The 19810-nt window shown below is 40.7% G+C and overlaps 1 protein-coding gene across 8 annotated transcripts in view; it reads left to right on the top strand.

The window, feature by feature from the left end:
- si:ch211-278a6.1 (SRC kinase signaling inhibitor 1) overlaps positions 1 to 19810 on the top strand; it is a 159864-nt gene that overhangs the window by 117499 nt on the left and 22555 nt on the right. For 5 of the 8 annotated variants that reach the window (XM_041817244.1, XM_041817243.1, XM_041817236.1 and 2 more), the window contains 8 exons: positions 3775 to 3970; positions 4721 to 4732; positions 7876 to 8171; positions 10363 to 11183; positions 13244 to 13345; positions 13750 to 13877; positions 16397 to 16417; positions 17118 to 17263. In XM_041817244.1, the coding sequence (XP_041673178.1) occupies positions 3775 to 3970; positions 4721 to 4732; positions 7876 to 8171; positions 10363 to 11183; positions 13244 to 13345; positions 13750 to 13877; positions 16397 to 16417; positions 17118 to 17263 (1722 nt within the window). The remainder of the gene's footprint in view (positions 1 to 3774; positions 3971 to 4720; positions 4733 to 7875; positions 8172 to 10362; positions 11184 to 13243; positions 13346 to 13749; positions 13878 to 16396; positions 16418 to 17117; positions 17264 to 19810) is intronic. The other 3 variants (XM_041817240.1, XM_041817241.1, XM_041817239.1) reach the window with 3 other exon arrangements.

Raw genomic sequence — 19810 nt, 5'->3', positions numbered from 1 at the left:
ATGCCCTTTCAAATTTTGTGTTGCCACCAGTGATGGAGTAGTAAATCTTTTTGAGGTCTAAACAGGACATGATATCCCTCAACCACTGAGACTGGATGGGCAGGGCAGTGTCTCTCTATATTAGTAATACTGCACGCCTGGCCAGTAGAGAGGCAAAGGACAAACAGCGGCTTTTGGTTGGGGTCAAGTGTATGTCATCACCAGTAGTGCCAAGGAGGGCTACCAGAGGGTTGGGTTTCAGAGTTACATTAAGAATTTTTGATAAGGTTTGAAAAACCTCTCTCCAAAATTTTCGAGAGTTGGACATGTCCAGAATATGTGGATAAGGGTAGCCTCACTTCTTTTACATTTATCACAGCAGGGGTTGACCAAAATGAGAAAGTCTGGCTTTAGATATATGGGCTCTGCTCACGACTTTAATCTGCAGGAGGCAGTGATGGGCACAAAAAGATGATGAATTTATAAATCTTAGCATAGTTTCCCACACCTCATCAGATAACTGCAGATTTAGGTCCTGTTCCCAAGCCACTTTAATTCTGTCCAGGGGAGCATTTCTTATACCGATCAACTTATTATACACTATTGAAATTAGACTCTTGCATGCTGGATGTGGGTCAAGAACCTCATCCACAATAGAAATCCCAGGGACTTTTTACGTGAAACCCCTTCCTCACAAACCTTTAGCCCCGCCGCCACATTAGAAAGGTGAGGCAGCCCTGCCCATCAGGGTTAATCAGAATCAGAAAGTCTTTACTGTCATTGTATTAAAACACAATGAAATTTGCAGTGCTGCTCACATGGTGAATTTTGTTCAAACAAAAAAAAGCATAAAAACGGATAGTCAGTAATAGAAAATATATAAGCGTAAAAGTAAGATAAAAGAATTTAAAGTGCAGAAAGTGAAGTGCTCAGTGTATGGCAGAATGGCAGCAGTAAACATCTGATTATATGATTAGAGTTGTCTGTCTCTGAGTCTGGTGGTACGTGTGTTACTCTGTAGTGTCTGTCAGATGTAAGGGTGCATTAAAGTGGTGTTGTCAGAAGAGTGCAACTGAAGTGGAACAAACAGACTTTCCAAAAACAGACTAATCATGACCCAGTCAACTTTGAGATTCATATCATCCCTTGAAATTAATCTCAGTATCTTGTTTCAGATGTTTATCAGCACTTGTCTGCTGATCTCTGTCTCAGAGAGACTTCATGGTAACACAGGAAGGGAGGGGCATGGAAAGTGTGGAGGCAGGAGGAGAGGAGGAAGCTGAAGGGTGAAGGAGATGTGTCCAACAAGAGCATTTGTTTTAAACTGAAAATCTGCTCTGACAGTCAAAGAGATCCCTCTTAAAAAAATGAAAACATTTGATAGTTGTATTTTGTTCAGTTGAATTATTTGCAGCTTCTCTCTCAAGTGCATCACTGCAAACTCAGTAACTTTGGATTCAGAGTTTTTCAGGCAAATCAAGCAGTTAACCTGTAGCTAATCAATCTTAATCATTTCAATCGCATTTTCATGCCTCCATGTCAGCGATAGCCAGGCTCAGAGGCATCATATTTGTGGAAGTTTGTCCATCCTTGCATCCACCCTGACTCAGGAATTAACTGAATACGTTTTGAAGACATGAGGTCAAAATCGCTGTGACCTCAAATCCTATGAGCACAATATTTTAATCAAGAGAGACTTAATATGACTTTAACAATAATTTATTTTACAACTATAATGAAAGAGAAAGGTGCAAAGTCGTTGACAATGAGACAATTAGGATCTGGACTAGATGCTGATTAACTAAATGGAGGTGGCTGGGGTGGAGGAGGGTTGCAGCATCCACACTGAAACAACTGGCTGACTGCAAAGAGAGAATGATGGATTTAAAATATGGCAGGTGCAAGATGATTGGTCAAACAAGGTTGTGGCAGAATCTGATGAGTACTTAAGAGAGTGAAAGATATAATCAGCTGATCCCCAGAGCGGGAGGAAATAAAGAATGGAAAAGGGAGAGATATGAACAAGTGATGACTTAAACGTGAGTAGAAAAAGTCTTCTTGCTTGAACTTTCACTGAGCTCCATTTCAAGAATTTATACTTTATTTATTTATTCTTTTTATATACATTTGGCACAGACCTTGGAACTTAAACTTTGGCACTGGGACTATCACGTTAGCATTTGTTCTATTGTCATTTGCAGAGGGCCAAATTGGGCAAAACTGTCAGATATTCTCAGTTCAACTGTTGAGATTACTGATAATTAAATGATCATCTATTATATAACATTTATGCCTTTGAGCTCAAGTACAAATATAAATGGTTCATTTTAAGGGGTAAAATATTAAAGTTGCTTGCTATTTTACTATTTTTTTGTGCATATCTTTTTGTAAGTGTGTTTAGTGCTGCATATAAAAATGTTAACAGGAAACAAGCACAGCCAGTTATATCTACACATTTCCTTCAGAGAACTAAACGTATACCAAATATGTTATATGCCAAAGATTATAAGGTAGTTGTTTCTCTTTTCGTGTTTTTATGGCAGATTTTGTCATGTTTTCTTCAAGCTTGAGCTTGAGCATGACTTGAGGGCTGCATTGAGTAAGGTGAAGCCCGCATGGGGCCTACGGGCCACCAGATGCCCACCCCTGGACTAGATGAACTGATCGTGTTTACTGAAACACACCCATATGAAAGTATTCTCAGGTTGCAGCTTCAGCTTATGGTGCAGAATGACTTTCTGTCTTATCCTACATCTAACAAAATCATCAATGTGTGTAAATGTGTGAATGAGTAAATCTTGTTATAGTTCTCTTTGGATTAAATGAGCCTGGACATGCTCCTTTATGGTTTTTTGAACTCCAACATCATAATTTTATTTAATTTTTATTTGTTCCACTTATGAATCAAATAAAATTCAAAGGGCACTTTATAAAAATTGTAAAAAATGCAGTTCACATTCGAAATGCAGCCATATTTACACATCTCTTTGGGGAAGAAAAACTTGTTATTCATAACTTAAACTAATCCACTGGAGCCTCATGTTCAGGTAGACTCAGGCAGAGAAAGGAGAAAAGAAGTCTCTGTTAGAAAAGCAGGTATGTTCATGCTATGAGGAGGAGAGACATGAACAGCCACTGAGTTCAGGCTAAAAGGGTGGGTCTGCCTCTGTCATCCAAACAACCTGCAGGCAGCGTTCTTGAAGCTCATTACAGCAGTCTCCGAGCTGTAGGAGAGGCTTCAGTGGTGGCGGGCGGGGGGTGTTAGGGAGCCAGTGCAGTGAGCTCAGCTGAGAGATGCCCGGGCATACACCGGCAGGATAAACCCACAGTGACAGCCAAGGATTTGCATGAGCATCTCCTCCCAACCCACAAGTGGCTGTTTAAAGTTTGTTCCTACAGGGACGAGAGTTTGGATGAGGGTTTGTGGGAGGTGTGTTGAGCAGAGCAAACATGACATAACTTATGCAAAGCCGGGGCAAAATTTTAAGCTTAATTTTGCTTCTTGCACACCATAGGTGGGTTCTGAAAGCTGGCTCCCTGGAGTCCTGTGTGATTTAGGGAACAACTTTTTTGTGTTTTTCTGCTACAGCATTCAACTGAAGTCAAATACTGTGACACCAGTAAATCTTAGTGAATGGCTGGTGACTAAACCATTGTCAAGGTCTTTTTAATCTTGTTATGTGGCTCATTGTGTGCTCACTGTCTCTTTTCCGGTTCCATCGTCCCCGTCTAATCCATTATTTCCGCCTAGAGTTCCCCTCTCAATAAACGATTGTGTGTCCTTTTCTCCTGCAGAGTCGCAGTCCACGGCATTCCCAGTCTACCCAGTCTGGGCTTGCCGACCAGGCCGCCAAGCTCTCCTTCGCCTCCGCTGAATCCCTGGAGACCATGTCAGAAGCCGACATGCCCATCGGGTTCAACCGGATGAACCGATTCCGCCAGAGCCTGCCTCTGTCCCGCTCCGCCAGCCAGAATAAGCTACGATCTCCAGGTTAAGATTTGATGCTCTGCTGGCAGGCTCTGTCACAACATGCCGGTCGAACTTAAGGCAGATTTGCAGTTGTCAGTTTACCTCATGTAGCTGCTAAAATGTACCGCTGTGCTTAAAGAGAACAGGAGATGGAGTAACTCTCTAACCCCATTATCCGTTTAACATCCTTGAAGTTTTCAGCTTTCAGCAGCTAACTGTAAAGCAGAATGGTAAAAATACTTGGAACAAGTTCTCTTTTTGTTTTGAATACAATATATTTCATGCAAATTGTGACGGCAAGAATGCACTTTGGCTAGACTACTTCTTTTATGGATTTTATTTTTGGTCTACTTTGTAATGTAGTCATTCAAGCATGTTTATTTGACTGTGACAGTGCATGATTGTGTTAATCATACAGGAGGAAATGTGTTTGTACAACACTAGGAGTAAACAACACATTCAAGGGCGGGTTTACTACAAAGGGGCCTCTGGAGTGCAGAGAGGATTAGTATGAGGTCGGCCCAGACTCATAAATACTAAGGTGTGGTGTTACATCACTGCGGTGAGATAAGACAGTGGCTGTAAAACTAAAGTGGCAGTGACTGATGAGTTCAGACAGTAAAGCCAGCAGTCTCTCTCCATGTCTCTTCACTAACCACTCTCTTTGTTTTCCTCTCTCATCTGCAATATCTCACTTATTTTGCTTGAATTTTAATCACTGGTTTTTCTTTGCTTTCCTTGGTGTTTTTGTTTGTCCCTCGGTGTATGAAGATGAATTTTCAGGTTAGTCAGGCATCAGACTCACCTTTACATTTACAAGTTGCAGCACAAAGTTTTCCATGAAGAGGGCTTCTTTTAGGTTATTCGTATTCATCATAGCTTTTTGATTTGTTATTGGAGGCAAAATTTTCACAGTGCACCATTTCTTATAAGCAGAGGCGGACTGACATATGGGGACACCAGGGATTTCCCTCGTGGGCCAGTGGGATGGGCCGGGCAAAAGAGAAAAAAAGTCAGGGTTGCCATGACTGTGGGACAGGCTGTTTTCTGATTAGGCTGCACAGAGAAGGAGAGACGGACATGTAGGCCAACTGTGTGCAAACAAGGAAACCAAACGGCTTTACCTCCCCTTTCCTTTATGCTGGACTCTTTCTCTTGTGTGTGCTTCGAGTACTCAGCCCCCAACTGATACATGTGTGGGTTTACTTGCCTTTGCACATTACAGCACATCATGACACACCTGTGACCTGCACCGGCCCCCAATAATGCAGCACATTGGTTACACCAGTGGTTCCCAGCCTGGGGTCTGGCACCCCCTCTGGCCAGATCTCAGTGGGTTTGTGACCCTGTCTGGTCGTGACCCTGTCTGGTCTGACATTATATATTTTTTAAAAATCCTGATTTGAAACAAAAAGTATAACAGTGTATCACGGCTAACCTAAATCTGTTAATTTAAAAGCAAAAGAGTTAAAATTATTGGGAAAAATTTGAAATGTTTAGGATTATTAAGTCACATGTTTACAAGAAAGCAAACTCAGAATTTGCGGGTTTAAAAGTTGGAAATACATGAGCAAAACTGGAAATTTCTAAGTTTAAAATATCTTGAATTTTGACATCAGAAGCTAAAAAACCAAGAAACCAAACTGAAAAGTGGTTGGTTTCAACTTTATTCTAAATAATTTGAAGTTTTGGTCCCTGTACATTTTAAAGACAAAATGCTATGTTACAGTATTGTTTAAAAAAATACTTAATTTTTCTCATACAGCTCCTCTTTATTATTGTTTTTTTTCCAGAGTGGCCCTGATAGACTGTTGTAATAGCAGGTAGTTTATACACTGATCGTTTGTCAAGAACAAGTGTAGGTTGGCCTATTATTTTGGGATTTTGTCACTTAAAACAGTTCAAATTAATGTTTAAAAGTGGGTCCTTAGTTGGGGGCTTGGCTTAAGATAAGATTAGAGGGCCTACACGGTAAGACAACCTATGAAAAACACTTTGATAGCTTCGTTCATACACGAAAGGCCCAAGGCCACAGACAGGTCGTAGTGCATGGCAGTGTTAATTTCAACTAAAACCATGAATGAAAATGTCTGTCAACGACCTTTTTTCCAAGTAGAAGTTAAGACTAAGACTGGCTCTTTGATGACTAAAACTTTGGTGAATAGTGAGTTTAGTTTTTGTGAAGATGGCTAAAAAGGTAGTTTAGTCTTCGTCTGACTTTCAGAATTCATAATATTTCTCCACTGTGGGTAAATCTGTCAAATCATGAGATATCTCTATCTCTTCTGCGATTTTTTTGCGATTCTCAATCTATATTTTAATAGTATACACTAATACTAGCAATAATGTATGCTAAAAGAGACAAAAAGAGAGTAAAAAGACCCTTATTATGTGTAGAACAACAAATGAACTTGCTTCTGTCGATTCTTGTTTTTATAACGTCACAATTCCAACCCTCCTTTATCTGGGCTAGGCAAAATGACTCAAGAGATACTCTGGCAGAGTTACTTTAAATTTCATTTTTGGTTCATCATTTATCATTCTATTTTTCCTAGAAGTTTAGTTTTCTTACATTTGGTTTAGTTTTAAACCTTATGGCCCACTTAAGAGCCTACAACAAATCAATTTATTTATTTTTTTTTTATATACAGTCTTCATTAACAATCTAAATGGACCAAAAAGAGACAATAGAAAAAACTGTCAAGGTGCCTTCACAGCGAAGTTAATCTGTAGTCTGGACATGGAGGCGTGAGCATCTCCTGCTTTGACTGCAGCTGGGAGGGACTGCTGCGAGAGGAGTGGGCTGCCTTTCAGTGCTTTGGGACAGGGAGGGGCCCACGGCAGCTACCGCTGCTCACTGAGAGGTGGTACAATGATACGTGCTTTCATGCCAGAGTCTTCAAAAGTCTCCAATAACACCAGAAAAAGTTGCTAGATTTTTCACTAGTCGCTTTTTAGAAAACGAGTCACTAGAGGGGTCTGAAAACTCACTTAATATAGCTACAAATCCGCTAATTTGGCAACACTGCAAGGAGGTACAGGTACAGAAACAACCGTAGACATAATATACGTATCTAATGTCTATGGTAACGACCAGCTATACATCTCGGCTGTGAATGACATCATGACTGATGCACTTAAGTGACCAAAGATCGTCTTGGCCTGAAATACACATCACTCTGCCAGGAAACCATATGTGGCTATATGCTGTGTAGTTATATATGTAGGTTGTAAGAAAAGTCACACTATGCAACAAACAAAACTAATACTGACTTGTTTTTAATTTAATTTATTAGATGGTGTCATTATGACTGAACAGTCCTTCAAAATATAGTAGAAATAAAGTAAATGAGTATTCATGCTGTTATTGTTTAGCTGTCAGGGCCAGGGTCACTTTTGGAGGTGATGATGGACGGATTGATGTCAGATTGTGGTGATGATGTAGAAAACAGAGCAGACACCACTAAAGAAACATTAGCAGGTATAGCTGCAATGAATTGCACATGGCAGGCAATCACATTATCCCTAAAATAGGGTATAAGACCAGGTCGGATATATTTCAGCCTTTACACCTTGGAGGTTGTATTTTTGGTCTCTGGATATTTGCTTTTTCTCTGGTGATAAGATGTGTCCATCTCGTCTGAGTGCCCCTCTCCTTGAGTAAACCTGATGGCAACATTAGAGAACTTCAGCAAATAGTATATGTGAATTGGTTATGGATAAGTTTACATGAGAACCTCTCCAACTCAAAGTCCAGGGTCGAATTTCTGTCCCAGTCCGCCCCTGCTTATAAGCTGTAACTTTTAACACACAAACATTCAAATAATGCTCTTATTTGACAAAAACAAGAACTGATTGCCAATCATTCTGTCTGTACTTGAAAGCCATTAGTGTCTAATTAAACTCTGTCCTTTGTTATTCTGTAGGTGTACTATTCCTGCAGTATGGAGATGAGACACGCCGGGTGCACATTACCCACGAGCTGAGCAGTCTGGACACGCTGCACGCTCTTATCGTGCACATGTTCCCTCAGAAGTTAACAGCAGGTATGCTGAAGTCGCCCAACACGGCCATTTTAATCAAAGATGAGGCACGCAACGTTTTCTATGAGCTTGAGGACGTACGAGACATCCAGGACCGCAGCATCATCAAGATATACCGCAAAGAGCCCATCTACGCTTCCTATCCTGCTGCAGCACACCTGGCTAATGGAGACCTGAGGGTAAGGAGAAGGGAGCTGAGGGATTGGGGAGGTAAAGAGGGCAAACTGTGATATTTTAGAGAAAGAAACCCCTCTGATCTTTTCTCTCTTGTTCGGATGTTTGACAACGGAGCTGTCAGTGAAACAGCAACAATTCTGTACCTCTGCATAAAGAGGATTAGTATGCTTCCTTTAGCAAGTTAATGGTGTTTTTTTTATATTTCTTTGTAACTTTGACAGGCTGTTTCGATGTATATGGGTTAGCAATTTAACAGGTATTCCTCCTGGAAATGTAGTTTCTTATCTTCAAGTAGGCCATCTGTTGCTGTGCAGACACCAGAGAAGAATGTTCCTCTGTGAAATGAGCATATTTTAACATCCAAAGCTATTTCTGCTTCAGTGATGATCAAGGAAGCCGGAGGGAGACATTTTTTTAAATTATTTTACACAAAACCCTGCTTACCATCTGCATTATTCACACAATACAGAGAAGACGACTGCTATTAACCATACAAACAGGCAGTGAAAAACAGCAATTATAGCTGTGCACATTGTGTGCGCATGTTCTCTGCTGCATGTATTATTTGTTTGTGCATGCTGGGATTCTTGTTTGTTCTGGTGTATACAAAGCAGAGAAAGGGGCACTTGAAGACAGAGTGCTTACCGTCACCTAGGAACTGCAGAAGCACATATGCATTTCTCAAACTTGGTTCAACAAGGGAGGGAGTTAAAAGCATGATTTAGAGCTGCACTCTATTGGGAAACTAAGAAACACCCAAGGTGCAAATCATCCTCTTAGTATGAAATGGACAGTCCATTTTTGGAGTCACAGAGCTCTAATTTGATGGCCTACAGCACACACCTAAAATGTAAATTTGCACATGATACTTTGTGAAACTCCATAACCATCTCCAGGGAAGGTGGTGGGTCCCCAGTCTCGGACACTGTTATTTTGGGGGTCATGGGCTGAAAAGTTTGAGAACCCCTGCCTTGGGGCATACGTACTCACCACATTCACCCTTTACTCCACCCTTAAGGTGCTGACTTTGTTATTCTATGAACAGATTATTTTCCCATGCCCCTGGTGATATGCAAGGACATCCAGAGCATGACTGGGGTTCTGGTAATCCTTCTTCCTGCCTGATGGTGCCCTCAGGCAGCTTACTTGCCATATCTATGCCTTACTTTAGCCTCAGTTTTTGTCCACACATGCCTTAAAGTTCTGCACAGTACTTTATGGCCATCTTTCAAATGGGTCCTTCAAATATCATGGTGCCCCAAAGACTTTAGACTTAAGACCAGGTTTAATGACTTGATTTGCTATTCAAACAATGTGAGAGCATGGTGTAAAAACGATATCTGCGCCAGGTGGAAAAAAGGAAAAACACCCACACTGCATGCCAAAATGCTTAATGCCGTGCATACTGTAGGGCTAATAGTTGGAATTTTCATGTACCTAGTAACTGGTCCCTGTGCATGTTTTGTGATATCTTGGAGCAATTCCATACCAAAACTTTTAATTGATGGTCCTTTTATGTAACATAGTATGCAACCATGAGCAGCAACTCATGTTGTTTCAGTTTACTTAAAATATATGAATTTTTCAATGGGCTTTGAATACTCAGCAGCACAAATTCCTTTGTTATGCTCCACTATTTTGTGTCTGCGAATGTATGTGTATGCTGTGCTTCACATATTGCTGCATGAAAATGTTTGCTAAGATGCTTTGAAGCAAATAAAAATAGATGTGAACTAGCTTTAAGCTAACTCTGGTACAATGCATTAAATGGCAACATCTATATTTATTATTGTATATGGTCACTTAACAAATAAACACATTTATAATGATAATAATAATAAAAGACAAGGATACTGCAGAAACAAAATAAGATACACGGCAACAAAAAATGAAAAAAGGAGACAGAGACAGGTTAAAGAAAGTCAAAAAACTTAAACAATGTTGTGATGCGTTGCCATGAAATGCAGGTCTAAGAAAATAGAAGCTTAAAAAAATGGAGTTATTCAGTTGTCCTGACAATGATTTAATAGCGTTGTATTTTAAATCCTTTCAGTCCTGTATACATTCAGTGTTTTACCTTAAAGTAGATAAAAAAGACAGCCTGCCTACTTTCAGTCAATCTGACACATAGGAAATGGTACTGTAACCCCCAAGTCTCCATGCTAACCCCCAAACCTTCTTGTTTTTCGTCAGAGGGAGATGGTGTACTCCTCTCGGGACTCCTCCCCAACTCGACGCCTCAACACCCTCCCATCCTCCACAGCCTCAGCATCTGGCTCCCCGTCCCGTTCACGCCTCTCCTACAGTGGGGGTCGTCCTCCATCCTTCACCGGGTCTCATTCCCAACATGAACAACAACGCCATCCCCACCATCCCTCAGCTGGGCATAGTGCCAATGTAGGCCTATCTCCCTCACCCAGCGCCATCCTTGAGCGCCGGGATGTCAAGCCTGATGAAGAAGTTTCTGCAAAAAACATGGCCCTGATGAAGAACGAGTCTCTGTATGCCGACCCCTACAGCCTGATGCATGAGGGCCGCCTCAGCATCGCATCCACCCAGTCGTTAGCCACGCTTGGTGACCCCTTTAGCTTTCCTGTTTCCAGTGGCCTGTACCGCCGTGGCTCTGTGCGCTCACTAAGCACCTACTCAGCTGCTGCTCTTCAAGGAGACTTGGAGGACTCTCTCTACAAGCCTGGAGGTTCACTCTACTCGGACACATACTCCTCAGCTACACTGGGCATGGGTTTCCGAATGCCCCCCTCATCCCCGCAGAAAATCCCTGACATGCAGCTGAGGGACAGGGACTCGTACTCCAGCTCCCCCAGCAGAGCCTCACCTGTCCGGCAGTCTTTCCGCAAGGACTCCGCCTCCTCTTCTGTGTTTGTGGACAGCCCAAAGTCGAGGCCCAGCTCTGGTTCAGAACCTCTGTGTCTAACAGCTGGACCAGGGGAGGGCAGCAGGACCACATCTGGCTTTGGTTCCTCATTGTCTGGACAAGACCCTGAGAACAGCCGGTGAGTATGAGTCAGTTGTTTAAGTAATACCTTAACAATCTTTTTTATAACTCAGCCTCTGAGTCCTGCATGAACACTAAACTTATCACCAATTTAAAATAAAACTCTAGTTATTCAGTGTTAAAGGATCCGTTGTCATGGCAAAATCAGCTTAGGGTTTGTTTTGCATACCTTCATAGAATTGAATAACTCCAGATAGTCAGTAGAAAATTATGTCCTTAAGTAGACTAATGCTTAAAGATGTTTTTTTTTTTGTTTGTTTTTGTTCTTTTTTGCAACTCCCCTTTTACTGATTTTAGCTTTTGCTGTATGCCTCGGGTCATTGTCTTGCTGGAAAACAAATCTTCTCCCAAGCTATAGTTCTCCCGCAGACTGAGTAAGATTGTCCTCCAGGATTTTCCTATAACTTGCTGCATTCATTTTACTCTCTGCCTTTGCAAGCCTTCCAGGGCCAGCTGCCAAGAAGCATCCCAACAGCATGATGCTGCACCACCATGCTTCACATTGGGGATGGTGTGTTTGTGGTGATGTGCAGTGTTTGGTATGCCAAACATAGCGTCTTGTCTGATGGCCAAAAGGCACCATTTTGGTCTCATCAGACCAAAGAACTTTCCTCCCACTTGTCCATGGAATCTCCTACAAGCCTTCTGAAGAACTGTAGTTGAGATTTGATATGACTTAACACTTGCTTTCCCTCTCACTCTCCCATAAAGCTTTGACTGATGAAGAACCCAGGCAACAGTTGTTGTATGGAGAGTCCCTCCCATCTCAGCTGCTGAAGCTTATAACTCTTTCAGAGTAGTCTTGATGGCCTAACTCAGTAGTCTTCTTCTTGCATGGTCACTCAGTTTTTGAGAACTGCCCGATCTAGGCAGATTCACACATGTGCCATGTTCCTTTCATTTCTTGATAAATGATTTGACTGAACTCCAGGGCAGGGTTAATTTCAACTGATTTTTAAAAATTTTATTCTCAGTCTTTGTCTAAGTGTAAAAGCCTTTAAGTTTTAGTCACATTTCAGTCATTTCTACCCCTTAAAGTTTTAGTCTAGTTTTGGTTGACAAAAACTCAAGAACATTTTGGTTTAGTGTAGTCAATAAAAAAGCCTTACATTTAAGTTTTTACATTAAGTCCAAACATTTTTTCTCTTGCCTGAATTTGGTACCAAGTCATGTGAGTGGGTTCTACACATGCTGCCAAGCCTGGGATTGCTGCATCTCCAGCTGAGAGGAAGAGGAGCTATAGAAATGTTGTGTTTTTGTAGATTTACCCACAGTGGAGAAATATCTTGGACTTTGAATGTCCGACAAGAACTACATTCCATTTTAGTTTTTTAAATCATCTTGACGAAAACTAAGCATACTTTTCATCAGAGTGTAGTCATAAAATATCTTTTTTAAGCTAGCCTTAGTCTTGTCTTTGTCATCAAAAAGGGGTAGTCAACAAGCATTTTTAGTTATAGTTTTAGTCAATGAAATTAACACTGTTTAAGGGGATGTTTAGTGCCTTGGAAACTTTTTTGTATCATCCCCTGATTTCTAATTTTCACAGTAACATTTTCTCTGAGTTGCTTGGAGTGTTCTTTTGTCTTCATGGTGTAATGGTGGCTGGAATACTAATTAAGCAATGACTGGACCTTACAGACACAGGTGTCTTCATACCACAATCACTTGAGACACATTCACTGCACTCAGGTGATTCCCATTTCTCTAGTTGTGATTACTAGCATCGGATGGCTGGACTTCTGTTGAATTAGGTCAGTCAGATTAAAGGGGGTGAATATTCATGCAGTCTCTTATTTTTCCTGACATGTTTTTTTTATCTAATTGACAATATCTGTTTTCACTTTGACATTAGAGTTTCTTTGTATTAAAAGCCAACTGATATTGACCATAGTGATGTATGTATTAAATCAATAATATTCAAAAAAACTTCTAAGGGGGTGGATACTTTTTATGGGCTCTGTAACTTTGCAGACCTGTTTGACAATTTCAATTGCTTTTCCTTATTATTCTTCAATGTGACTCTGCTTCTCCTTGGTATTACATTTGCTTCTGCAGAGATCACCGTCTGGAACGTATGGAGGCGATGGAGAAGCAGATTGCCAGCCTTACCGGCCTCGTCCAAAGTGTGCTGACAAGAGCACCAGACAGTGACAGCACGTAAGACTCTCCATTATAGCCCATTAAACCTCTAAAACTCACAGATACACATAAAGCTCAGACACATCAGCAGCATTATTGACAGGAACAGCAGCAGGCCATTATCAGAGCCCTTATCAGCACCATAGCAGTGAAGTGGTACACTATTCTGTGTGAGCACAGCAACGGTATAGATCACTAAACTTAAGCTGCAGAGCAGTGTGCTATTGATTTATGCGCTGATACATAGAGATGTGCAAGATAGCTTTCCAGCAGAATTCCTCATTTACATTGAACATTATCTCTGCACCAGTAGAGGCTCATTAACAAGAACACTTGTTAAAGCCATCATTCTGATAGTGTCCAGCAGTAGTGCTTTAGCATTAGCACTGTAATTGCCTTGCCCTGTGGCCGTTGATCCTCAGATGCGGCCTGCTGCGTCTCTGCATGATGGCCGGCTGCCCTCCGGACCAAGGGACGGAGTTCTCACGGCCATTACCTTTCTCTTCCAGCGAGAAGACCGAAACCAACAGCGATGGCTCAGCTACTGGACGTGAGTACAGACACTTACTTGCGGCCTGTTACTAACTCCTCTGCCCAGCCAAAATTCCTGCTGTTTGAGATTTTCTTTTAGAGTTATTTTCCTGACACCAGCTGAAAAAGAGGGACTCCAACAGGCCATGATTCTGGTTTGAGATAAGTTTACCTTGGTGTGAAAAATGAGTAAAAAATGTTGTCTGTGATTTAATCTCTTAAGTTCTTGCACCTTTTTTCCTGCACCATCTGCACACCCTCAGGACCTCTGAGGTGCCTAACAGCGAGTCCCACAGCACCTAAATGCTTTTCATGTTTTCATTTGTTTTGTGGTGTCACAACAAGCAAACAAAGACATAGTGAGATTATAAAGATTATTAGATTAAATCTTAACCAAGTGAGTGATAATAATAGGTCTCAATAATACATGGAGACGAAACAAAAGGAGCAGTAATCCTGTCTGATCCCCATCTAATATTGATTTTGATACCAATACAACACAATGCTGTTTGAATAGCTGTTGATTGTGCAGTTGATTAAGATATCCACTGATGCACATTTATGTTACCATGCAGGACTGGTTCTTGGCATATAGGTGATAAAAGCAGTCACCCAGGACACCACACTGAAAGGGGTGCCGACGTGATCCCTTGACAATTTTAATGAAGCACCAGTAGGTTGTAAACTCCAGAGCTTCTCTCTTATTGCGCCCCTCAGCCCAGACTCTCTTCACTGCTCTCTCTCTCTCTACACATGCCCACCCTGCAACATAAAGAGCAGAGCAGGATGTGATAGTGATCATATATCCTGATAGCAAAACAGCTCTGTGTCTTCTCAAAACAGCGGTGAGTAACTTGGAGAGCTTTCATTCTTGACTATGCAGGTACATTTCAACAAATTGGAATATCATGAAAAAGTTCAATATTTTTGTCACTCATTTCAGAAAGTGAAATTCATATATTATATAGACTCATTACACATAAAGTGAAATATTTCAAGCCTTTATTTCTTGAAATGTTGATGATTATGGCTTACAGATAATGAAAACCCAAAAGGTATAACAAAGCCAGCTGGTCAGGGGGTCACAGAGCAACTATGGTGATGCTAATGAAAAAAATTAACTTTCGATAAACAATAGGGATTCAGATTTATGACCATGTAATTTTTTTCCAGTAGCAAGTTACTGAATAAAAATTCAGTTAACTGGTTAAACTTTGGAAATATTATTCATATAAAATAATTTGACCACAATTAAATGTTACCAACACTACAAATGTCAGCTACAAGCTGCGTTATTTTGAACACTTAATATGCTTTTCACTGTTCAATAAATATTAACAACCCCTCAGTGCACAGCAGACAGAAGCAAATCCTGGAATAAGCTCCTCTTTGTACCCTTCAAGTTAGATTTGCAGTTTTTAAAGCAGCCCAAATAACCTGAACTTAATAAACAAATGCATCAAAGTTGGTTTAAAGCTAACAGTCAGAGTGAAATAATCCTGGATAAATCTTGAAAAAAAAAAAAAAAAAAAAAACATGAGCAAAGCAAGGTGCTTCTTTCATCCCCCTTTCTCTTTTCCTGTTTCACTTCACCATTTGTGTCATTTTCTTCCTGTTTGATTTTTTGGGCTTTTGTGCCTTTAGATAGGACAGGGGATGGAGTAAGAAGCTGGGGGTGGTGTGGGGGAAAGGGCCCTCAGGCTGGAGCCTGCTTTGAGGACCACAGCCTCTTTGCATGAGACATAACCACAAGGCTAGCATAATAGTTTGATTCTGGATAACTCTCTCCAGAAAACTAAGAGCTGATCAAATCCACTTAATTGTCAAAAGTATTAAGGTATTTTAAGACTTTAAAGGAAGAAAACAAATCCTGGGAAAAGACACTTGAGTATTGTATTTTGCAGCCAAGTGAGAAAAGTCTTTATTTAATCAATTATTCCAGTGCCAAGCCTCACTACACACATCTCCTTAAAGCAAAAAAATGCTGCCCAAGCTCTATCAAAAATGAGAACCTGCACCTTCTAATGGGTTGTTTGTTTCTGTAACACCTCTCAACAGCTCCAAATATACAAGACTGTTAACATAACCCTCTTGGCGAAGACAGACAGCTTTGAAGTATTTGGAAGGCTTATAACTCTGCTTTTGACTAATGCTGTACGACATGCACAAAGATTGATGCTTAAGTGTATATTTCAAAATGTCAGACTTCGTTTAACTAAACAAACAACTTCAGAATTTTTCCTCTTATTCCTGTTCAGTTGTTTTCCCTTCCCTCTCCATATTTTAGCACCTTTTTGGCATATAAAAAGCTTTTTGTGGCCATTCATTCTCAGGGCCATTACAAGGACACCGAAGCTACCTCATAAGTTGATACTTGGCCAAGAAAAAGCCATCAGCTCTGTTATTTTCTCTGCTCAAGTCAATAAAAATGCTCTCCAGTGTCATCATCTGTAAATATAAACTTTTAAGACTCTCGCTGGTTGTGTCTCCCGCTCTCATTAATTCCTCGGTAACTGGCTCACTCTTTCTATATTCCAGCTGGACGGCTGAAGAAGAAAGGTAGTTGTCATCTCCTACTCTATCACCCTTTTAATTTTTCCTATCTGACATCTCTCATGGCTCTCTGTATGGGTGTGTGGTGTTGCTGGGTAGCTGGCGGTGTCTATCCTCACGTTTTCCTTCTGGCTGGTTTCCCAGAGAGCGGACCCCCCCTCGTCCCGTCTCTGTTTCTACCTTTTGAATTTCTCCTTGGTTCTTTCCGTTGGGAATCTCAGAGGGGTTGTTCTGTCACACACAATGCACTCCTTTGTAAATGTGTATGAGTGAAGGGGTTTGTTTTTTCAGGAGGCATATGTGTGTGGGAATAGCTAGCTGTGTTGGCCATACTCACAAAGCCCTGTCCTAAGATAAGAGCATGGTTATCCCCCTGTGTGTCACTTCTTAATAGACTAATTGCACTTCTGTATGGGTTACTAATAGCATGAGCTCACATTTCTCCCAGTGGGCTTTTAGAGTTTTGTGATTATGGCGCTTTTTTGCATTCACACACTAAGTTGCAGTGTGTGTATGTGTATTTGCCCAGATTTTCTGTACATGTATTTCTTTGGGCCTTTCTGCTGTACGTGTGCGTGTGAACTGTTTGTACCGCGTTTCATGCTGGCTGACTACAAATCCCACCAGAGCACAGTCCAGCAAACTAACCAATTTGTTTCCAAATGACCTGCTGGTGACTCCCCATGTCCTGCTCTGTGATTGGCAGCTCATACACCATCAGCTCCGCTAGCTCTGATGCCACCGCCACCCTCTAACAGCGTCAGCCGCTTGCAGATGCAGCTCCACCTGCACGGCCTGCAGCAAAACGCCACTGACCTCCGCAAGCAGCTCACTCAGCTACGCAAGACACAGGTATGGAGTTCATCCAATGAGAAAAAAAAAAGAAAATTATATATATACACACAAACACACAGTATTTTGTTTTCTATAAAGAATCCTTTCCCCAAAACAAAACATTCCTAAAGCATTTTGTACCTAGTTTAAGTATAAGCACTGGCTTTTACAGCAACAAACTGATGTCATGAAACTATTTCAAAAGATGATGACGCATACATTTTCATAATTAAGCAGCTCACTCTGTATAGTGCCTATAAAAAGTATTCACCCTGTTGGATGTTTTACCCCATTATTGATTTTATAAATCAATCATGGTCAATATAATTTGTTTTTTTGGCTCACAATGTTTTTAATTTCAAGGTGAAAGCAGATTTCTACAAACTAATGTCAATTAAACAAAACAAAATTATGTAATTTAAACAAGTTAGAGGGTTTTTCACCAGTCAAAGCTTTATGTGAGAGTGGCAAAGAGGAAGCCACTGTTGAAGAAAACTCATTAAATTTCATCTAACACACCATTCCAACTGTAAAGCACTGTGGTGGCAGCATCATGCTTTGGGGGTGCTTCTCGGCAGCGGGTCGTGGATGGCTTCTAAAGGTAAAGGTTAAAATGAATGCTGCAAAATATCAGAAAATCCTTGAGAACAATCTTATCCTATTAGCAAGAGAACCATTGCTTGGGAGTAGATGTATTTTCCAGCAAGATAATGACCTGGAGCATACAGCGAAAGAGACACAGAAATGGTTCAATGACGGGTGATGGTTAAATGGTCAATTGACAGAGCTTGAGCAGTTTTGCTAAGAAGAGTGGAGAAAAATTGCAGTGCCCAGATGTGCAAGCCTGACTGAGACCCATCCACACAAACTCAGCGCTGTGATTTCAGCCATAGGTGCATCTAAATCCTGACTTGAAGGTGTGAATATGTATGCTATCACCTATTTAACATTACATGTTTGATATTATTGACATTAGTTTGATTGATTTTCACTTTGGCATTGAAAAGTTGTTTTTCTGTCAGAAAAGCCAATGATTGATTTATAAATTAAATTAAAGGGTGAAACATCAAAAGGAGGAGAATCATTTTTTTTAGGCACTGTATATTTAAAAAGATTTGCTAGCACTGAGTGTGTCATTAGCTACTTTCTACCTTTCATAGTGTTATCAAAACAGTAGACAGTGTTTACTGGGTTACATAGAGCATCTGGGACTGTTTTCAAGCCTTCAAGCCTGTGTTAAAGTAAACCCAGAATGTGATTGTATGCAGTTCGGCTCTGTACAGTGCACAATTATTTGCATATTCACTGTCAAAAGATGGGAAAGGTGCCAAAATGAAGGGTCCTTGCTGTCCGACATTTTTGGCACCCTTCTGTTGGCCCCCTAGGGAACCTATTTGACCCTAAAGAAAAAAATTCATTGATTGAAAGAATCTTCCTATGCAACAGCAGTAAAAATAGAGAAATATAATTTTCCATGTTTTGGACTGAGCTGAATAGCTTTTCTCCATAGCTTCTCTTATTTTGTCATAAACATGCTTTTAAACATCAAGAGAAGTGCTATACAATCTCAAGTCTATTTACTAATTTAAATGAGCCTTTTCTAAGAGCCAGTTCTTTTATGTGAATAACAGGAGCCAGCTCTCATTTATATTTTTGTTGTTTTTTAATAGACGTAAAAAAAATAAATTGTCTCCATGTGAAGAGCCGGTCGGGACCCAAAAGACCAGCTCTTATTACTGAATGGAGCCAAATGTGTAGGTCCTTTAAAAAGAGTGGTGCTGGACAGACATTGACTGCGGGAACATAACTAAGATCAGGGTTTACTGTACCAACTCTTGCCATTATGTGAAATTTATGATATACAAGGTTTAACACAAATTTATGCGGCATGAGTGACTTTGATGTTTATTTGATCTTCACTTCAATACCATAAATCACACCTGCAGCTTCTCAGAACTGTCCTGTATGACACATTGAGGGCATTGTATCTTTAGGGAATTGAATATGAAATAGAAGGTGAGAAAGATAAAAGCATAGTGTACATTACAGCATATTTTACACTGTATGTCTTGCCTGATACAGAATGAAATGAAGTGCTACAGGAAAGGGTTAACAGAAATGTCAAGATCAGCTGATTTTTTTCCATCTATCTATGATGAAGATGAGGTCATGGTTACTGTAGGAGGCGTCAAAAAGAGATGATGGGATCAGTGCTTTCAGTTGCAGAGGAGAGTCTCTTGCAGGGGAAGGGAAAAGAAGGAGTAATTGGAGTGACAGATGACAGGCATGCAGTGCTTGTTTGTCCCCTGACAGCGTTCACAAGGGCCCCTTGAACTGGCTAAACACTGAGACAGACATCCAAACAGAGGCTCTGCGCCACCCACTGAAGGCAGTTTGCTATTTACCTGAAAGTTTTCCCAGTGTAAGCTCTGAAACCTGGACTTGTATTGTTACCCAGGGCTGACAGCTTAAATTTTACATGCAACTCATGATTTATTTAAAACTAGGTGTGCAGGAGAGATAGGGAACAAGGAAAGAGGTAACACAGCATTGAAGGACAGAAAA

The sequence above is a fragment of the Cheilinus undulatus genome, linkage group 21, assembly GCF_018320785.1.
Source record: "Cheilinus undulatus linkage group 21, ASM1832078v1, whole genome shotgun sequence".
Classification (NCBI taxonomy): domain Eukaryota; kingdom Metazoa; phylum Chordata; class Actinopteri; order Labriformes; family Labridae; genus Cheilinus; species Cheilinus undulatus.
The sequence above is the reverse complement of the archived record's forward strand: the minus strand, read 5'-3'. Positions and strand labels throughout refer to the sequence as shown.